General features: G+C 33.9%; 2 protein-coding genes across 2 annotated transcripts; one reads left to right on the top strand and one right to left on the bottom strand.

Annotated features, from left to right (window-relative positions):
- Window positions 1-4,003: 4,003 nt before the first annotated feature.
- On the bottom strand, window positions 4,004-4,557 carry LOC106768082 (putative calcium-binding protein CML19). Its single transcript, XM_014653047.2, has one exon. It carries the CDS (start codon window positions 4,427-4,429, stop codon window positions 4,004-4,006), a length of 426 nt encoding a protein of 141 aa, XP_014508533.1. The 5' UTR covers window positions 4,430-4,557.
- A 1,877-nt stretch (window positions 4,558-6,434) lies between these two features.
- On the top strand, window positions 6,435-6,866 carry LOC106766128. Its single transcript, XM_014650884.1, has one exon. The coding sequence runs from the start codon at window positions 6,435-6,437 to the stop codon at window positions 6,864-6,866; it is 432 nt and encodes a 143-aa protein (XP_014506370.1).
- The last annotated feature ends 934 nt before the right edge of the window (window positions 6,867-7,800 follow it).

The following is a 7,800-nucleotide window of genomic DNA, read 5'->3' as shown; positions in this document are numbered from 1 at the left end:
TGAAGAAATCCTTCCTTAGTGTAACATGTAATGTAGCACTATTATCAGTAATCCACATCCTTTTATCAGATACAAGATTAACTACTCAAATTCTCAAAAAATAATAAGATCACCACCTATAGTAGTATTGACACTATCATCATCATGATCATTCTATTTCTGTTTGGCCTTTTTGTCTTTGCTGTCTTTTTTTCCACTTAAAACAATATTTCTACGTGTGCTCAGTTTTATTACAATAATAACACTCTATATTCTTTTATCTTGACTTGGACTTGTTCCTTCTCTTCTCTTTACCACCTTTTGGTTCCTTTTTCTGATTTCTCTCCCTAATATCTATGACAAGAAACTAAGACTGAGATAAAGAACCATGTTCTTTCCATTTCATCTCTTCATTAAGAGCACCATTCTTTGCCATCTAGAATGAAACAATGTCATTCAGTATTGAGTTTGTAATTGTAACTCGAAATATCTCCCAAGAATTTGGTAGACTGTGTAGTAGTTATAGTTCCAAGACATCATCAGAGTTTATACTCATCAAAGTTCCAAGAGATGACCATTACTCATAGTTTTGACTTTCTACTAGGTATGTAGGCTTTATGATAAAGTTAGAAGCTATGTTGGTTTCTTGTAAAACAACTGTGCTATGTATATAGACAGACAAAAGACATGTATGAAACTTTCCTTGAATATCCTCATGTCTCTAAACATTCTTCTGATTCTAAGCAGATTTTTGAATAAAGTTGATAATCTGCACAAAGAAAGAGAGCACACCACAACAAACAAAAAGTACTTGATCGTATATGCATTCAAACAATTAGACGACCTTGGCATTTGATGCATTAAACGACTTAAGTGTTTTGGCATGATGTTTGATATAATCATTTTATGCTTGTCTGTTTTGAGTAACTTGTAAAGACGTTTATTTTTACTTGTGTTCAAACTCTTTGTCTGTTTGTTCAGACGCTATGGTGATTGATTGCTTTGTTGGGAGCTCTATAACATTTGGTGATTTTCAAGTTTACGCATGAGATGTAGTTGTGATATCAGATATTTATATATCATTTGATAGAGTTTAACGCGTTATACTAATATAGCAGACAATTCGTTTCATTTAAACACTTATTGGCTCAACACTATTTAGATATTAAATCTTGAGCTTTAGCGTAAAGTTTAACATTTACTTAAGTGTTTCCATTATATCAGACAATGCTTATCAACCATGTCTCTTAGACAATATTTACTTTAAAGTGCTATATTTATAAAAACATTGTAGATTATTATTTCGTTCAACACTTTAGATAGACAATTATATTGATAAACACTTTATTCAGTCTTATTCTTTGGAAAATACAATTCGTTAAACAATTTTTTCATTAAGTATTATATATTAAACTTTAAAATATGAGTTGCTAAACAATGTAGTTTCTCTAGACTATATCGTCTAGAGAAAACTTCAATATCTATTAACTAATTCCTACCAATCAAGAATATCAACAATTTTTGGTTTCCCATCTGAGGTCACTTGTAATCCAGCTGCAGTCGGGTCTACACTAGAATATGCAAACAAGCAGTTATTATGATTAAACTAATTTATCATATAAACAAGTACATCATTTGATCATCAAAATACAAACATAATAGATATTAGTAGATCAATTTTTTTTGAAGAAATAAATTAGATCAGCACTATGCCAGTGACAGTACTACGTGGTAAAAATTGCATCTATGAAAAATTATAATCATGTAATGTCAGTTCTATTGAAACACGCAATCCTCCTTGCTCCTCCAATGCCACCCTCCACTTTCATCTCTTCAACTCCTTCCCCTACCTTCGTAAACTCTTCTTCTACAATTGCTTCAACCACGCCCCTTTTTTTCTTTCTCATTCCTTCTCTTCCCTTCCTCCGTCCAAGAACTTATTTTCATCGACAACCCTTCTCTCATTTCACCTCTTGCTTCTCTGCTTCAAAAGCTCACCTCTCTCCATAGAGTTATTGTCATCTTGCGAGCCAAACCAAAAATGGGCCAATTAAAAAAATTAAACACATATTAGGGTTCGATCCTTTTTCAATTTTATGGATTACTAGCATTAGAGATTACTACTAAAATGAAGGAACAAAGGATTACTTACCTAGTGAAGGTCTCATCGCCATCCTAACGAGACCGACATCGAACCATGGAGGCCAAATGATAGTGCTGAACGAGATTCCTCAACGAGGCGCAACGAGATTTAGGGAAAAAGCTTTGAACACAAACACAACTCGAGTGTTTCAATGCATTCAAGAGAGGAGAGTTTCAGTGTGTGACCGCCACTAAACCACGAAGGCCAAACGACAATGCTGAACCAGATTCCTCAATGAGGCACAAGAAGATTTAGGGAAAATTTTTTTCACACGAACACAGCTTGAGTGTTTTAGTGCGTTTGAGAGATGAGAGTTTCATTTTGTGGAGAGTTGAAATTAGGGTTCGACAAACATTTGAGAGATTCAGTGCGTGGAGAGTTAAAGTTAGGATTCGAGAGAGATTTGAGAGAATTAGTGGGTGGAGAATGCAGAGTTCAAGTTAGGGTTCAAGAGAGATTTAAGAGAATATAGTTCGACTGAGTGTTTAACCAGAAAAGCTTAGAATTAATGAAATCTAATTTCAATTCTAATTTCAATTTTTTTTAAAAAAAAATTAATTTTCAAATCCATATGTAAGATTGGTAGGTAACACTTGCTTCTACTTATATACGGATTATAGCACTTACATACGGATCTTATCCTTAGGAAACTCTCCCGCCACCACGCGTGAAAATTATAAACGGATTTTACATACAAATATATCAGTAGCTAAAATCTGTATGTAACTCCCTTTTTTAGGATCCGTATGTAAAATATGTATGTAATACTTGTGTTACATACAGATCAGGATCTGTATGTAAATATCGGTAGATAATAACCATTTTTCTGGTAGTGGATCTTGTCTAAAACATATGCTTTTATACTTTTTTTTTCGTAAACATAATTTTATAATTAATCTAATAGATAAATATTTGTACAAAAAAAATTGAGATCTTCACCCTTAAGCCATAAGCAAGTCCAAAATATACTCTTAGTCATAATTTTATATTAATTAAATTACTTTAATATTTTTAACTATAAAGATAATAATTCTAATATATATATATATATATATCGGATTGAGAATCTCCACAAAACACTTATTCACACTTTATTCCAAGTTCGCTTAGGTATTTCCAAATGTTCTTAATCAAAATTATCCCTTGTTAAGGTTTCAAACTGTTTGGGTGTACTTGTCAAAAGCACTCCAATGTTCTAGTCAGTGATTAATCTGATCAGGATCATAGTAAAATTTTAAATTCGCAATAAATGTAATCATCTAGCTCTTTATCTTTGACCTATTATTATAGGTTTCTAGATGAGCTTGTGATTAGTAAAATCCTAATCAGGATCTAATCCTAGCCTGTTACCCACTAAATAACTCTTACAAACAATCTTGATTAGGAGTAATGTTTAGGGATCTTTATTGCTGAAAATTGTCCATCCGGTTTTCCATCTCCACAACTCTCCAATAAGTTAAAAACAATACTTGTCTTGGTTAGAACACGCGTGGTGCTTTTGAACATGACCTACTGGAACCGGTTGTTCCTCCCTGATAGTCTCATCGGTCGATCCAAGAACCATTTAATACAATATATATATATATTGGTAGTACTTCATTCGTTTTAACTGAATGACGGTGAAGTTACCAATTCTATGATGCACCATGCATAGAAATCTAGACCAAATTTGAAACGCGTGGGGCGTTTTAAAGAATGAATAAAAGAAAAACAGAAAATTGAAACAATAAAGCTATAGAGACAGTAAAATATTTCCCAATTTTTCTGAATATAAACAATATTAAAAAACTGCCAACAAAAGGGTACCCCTAAACATGTAGGTACACACATACATGATGGCATATGTTGATTGCTCATAATGAAACTAGAGAAAGCATTTTATTACAACATCATAACCCTAAATTCATCAAAACTAAGCACCCCATCTCCATTTAGGTCAAATCTAGCTATCATAGTTTGACACTCATCTATGCTCTTGCACTCTCCTAATCTACCAAGCATTCTCTTCAAACTCTTTGGTGTGATGCAACCACACCCTTCCATTTCATACATCTTAAAAGCCTCTTTTAGGTCTTTCACTTTCTCTTCTTCTTCTCCTTCCTCCACAAACCTCACAAAATCATCCAACCCCACCAACCCGTCCTTGTCCGAGTCCAGAACCTCCACCAAGGCCTCCGCCTCCGCCCAAGACACCTTCCCGCCGATCGCCTCCACGCACTGCCGCAACTCCGACGCCGATATTCTCCCGTCTCCGTTCTCATCAAAGTGGTTAAAAACACGCACATACTGACTCACCTTCTCCATCATATATGTAACCCTTCAAATTCTGATTCCCTTCTCAACTCTCCTTACTCTAAAGCTTTGATGTTATAGATGAACCAAATCAAAGTCTTATTTCAACAATAATTAGAAGCTCCAAAGCAAATGAACTTGAGATGGAAAGTAATATTAATACCTTGATCAAATATGATTATATAACAACAAATGCTAGAAAAGACTTAGGATAAAACCTTGTGTATAGATGAGGAGGAAATTGAAAAATGGTATTGATGAGGGATGTGAAATGGGGGAGAGTATATATATATATATATATATATATATATATATATATATGATGTAGAAGAGAAGAGAATGAAAAATGGTAGTTTGAAGCGAGAGTTGACCTAATAACTTGTGTGACCCGTTAAGAGCGCAGCACCGTCGTGTATGGACCTGTTATGCATGGAAACTGTCAAAAATTCCACAACAGTTGACATTCAAACAACGTTTTAGAACAGTAAAGACAAGACAACAAATGCGAAACAAATCTCACGCACAATATTTAATAGTAACAACGCACTCCAATCTTCTCGAAAAGACCCCACTAGGGTAGAAATTTCTAGAACTCAAAAGCAGACCACACAACACCGTTGACCACATTTGGACCAAAAACACAGTTCACATGCCAAATTATTCTTTTTTTTTTAGTTATTCCACCCATTTTTATTTTTTGTGTGAATGAGAAAAGGTATAAACACATGTGTTAATTGATTTATATAAATGCTAGGAAATTTTATATAACAACTATGTTAGAAAAAGTGATTTTTAAGCTTAATTCAATTTTATAAAATGTTAATATAGGTTCTAATAAAACAATGGATGAAACACAATGTTTATATAGATCTTTACAAGATAGATTTCAATATGACTCTGATATTATATTAAAAAGTAGAGTTTTAAACTTAAATCTAATTCAATCCTACAAAATTGATTTTAAAATAAAATTTACATTTCACTTGTGTATTATAAATTAGCCTTATTTATCACACACAATTTTCAGATTACGACTGTATAATATCAAATAATCAGAAAAATAATATTTTCTGCAAAAATAACATTCAGACAGTGTTTACTCAAATTTATGTGTTGAGTTTTGAAAAATGAGTATTCCGAGTTTCTTTTTTCTAGAAACTTCTGGAGTATAAAAGTTTTTCCTCTCCCGAAGTTTCTGCTACCAAAAAGAGAAGAGGGGCTCCATCCATCCATGTATGTAGAACGTTCAAATATAATATTATTGTTTTCTTTTATGTTATTCTTGTTATTGTTAGTGGAACCTAATTAATAAATTTGTTTAAATTCATAAATATTATTTGATAATAGGTCTATATAACAGTTGATAGTGCTTTTTTAAAGACATTGGATATAGCATTTCATTAATCTCCTTAAATGTTACAAGTTACATGAAAAATAAAATGTATGATTGTACGTATTAATGTTTTCTGTTTTGTGATTAATGCTCCTAAGAGCATTTTTTCTTTTTTAGGGTTTTCAGATTAGGGATTAATGTTTTCAGTTAGAGATCTTAATTGTTTTTGTTTTGTGTGTTTAATGTGTTGACTGGAACTTTATATAAAAGAGATTCTAGTGTATTGTTCAAGTAAGTGAAAAAAAAACATTTTTCAGTAATAACATTTAGTTTTGATTAAAGTTTCTCGTAGCTTACATACCTTTGTCACGGTGCATCCCCTCTCTGCCACCAGTAGAGTGAGCTTGCTTCCCGCTGCAACTGCCGTGTGTGTCGCCGGAGCTCCTCCATAAAGATCGAACCTTTTCCTCATGCTGATCGCCTTTCCTTCTCTCTTCTCTCTCCATCGTAACTTTTCTCGAAGCTCACCTACCATTCTAACTGAAGGAAGTTTCTCGTGAAACTTCTATCTCTTTTCCTTGGGCCAGTGTTTTAATATGGTACCAGAGCAGGTCCAACACCTGTTCTGCCCTTGTTTCTGCTGCGTTTAATTCTTGCTTTTCTTGGAGATTTTTCTTTATTGTTGTTATGGAGAATAAAACAGAGAATGTGAACCGGTCTAACAACCCTTCCAGCCCATTTTATCTCCACACAGGAGAGAACCCAGGAATTTCTCTTATTTCTCATACTCTTAATGAGTCCAACTACACTTCTTGGAGTAGAAATATGAGGAGAGCCCTCCTCTCCAAGAACAAATTGAAATTCATAAATGGAGGGATCAAGAAACCTCAAAGAAATAACCCTCTTTTCGATTCTTGGGAAAGATGCAACATGATGGTGCTGTCTTGGATCATCAAGACTCTTTCTCCCCAAATAGCCAAAAGTGTTATATATGTGGAAGATGCTCAAGAATTATGGGAAGAGTTGAAAGAAAGGTTCTCCAAAGGAGATCATTTTAAATTTTTCAGACCTGCTGCAGGAAATTCATTCTACCAAACAAGGAGAAAGGAGTGTGACTAAATACTTTACAGATCTGAAGATCTTGTGGCAAGATTCCTTGTAGTTGTGATCTCTCTAAAATTTCTCATAAATACTGAAAAATGGAGCATGTTATCTGTTTTCTAAAGGGATTAAATGATTGCTACAACACTGTGAAAACACAGATATTATTGATGGAGCCCTTACCCAACATCAACCGTGTGTTTTCTCTCATTATGCAACAAGAGAGACAGGAAAAACATGATTACAACCTCACCAGCCATAGTGACATCAAAGTTTTGGCCAACGCCACTGAAAAACAGAATCAGTGGAAGAATGACCAAAGCTGGAAAGGACATGGACGTGGATATGGTCCTCGCAGTCAGGGAAGAGGGAGAGCTAGAAATCCAAACTATGTGAAACAGTGTTCCCATTGTCACAAAATGAATCACACAGTTGATTAATGTTATTCTAAACATGGATATCCACCATGGTACAAGAAAAATGACAACAACCGTCAGAGTAGTGTGGGACAAAATGAATGGAGTTCTGCCAATGCCTATACTACATCCACTGTTTTGCAGACCAGTCAACAAAATCCTATTCAAAGTTCTGTTAAGAGTTCTTTCACTCCAGAACAGGTGCAAAGGTTATTACAAATACTGAAAAGGTTGACAGCTCCTCTCATAGTGTCAGTCAAATACATAAAGATAGTGGAGAGGACAAACAAGGTATGTTCTACTGGATTATTGACACAGAGGCCACTGATCATGTGACCCATGATAAAAATCAATTCACAACATTCAGTAAAATCAAGACAATATCTGTTAAACTCCCAAACAATTCCACTGTTACAGTCCACTATGCAGGAACTGTTCAATTTTCAAGTGAATTCATAATTTGTAATGTTTTGTATATACTTGAATTTACCTTTAATCTTATATTTGTTCAGAGTTTAACTAAAGATATAATTTTC

This window comes from Vigna radiata, chromosome 7 (genome assembly GCF_000741045.1).
Source record: "Vigna radiata var. radiata cultivar VC1973A chromosome 7, Vradiata_ver6, whole genome shotgun sequence".
NCBI classification, from domain to species: Eukaryota; Viridiplantae; Streptophyta; class Magnoliopsida; order Fabales; family Fabaceae; genus Vigna; species Vigna radiata.
This window is presented reverse-complemented; position numbering and strand designations above follow the sequence as displayed.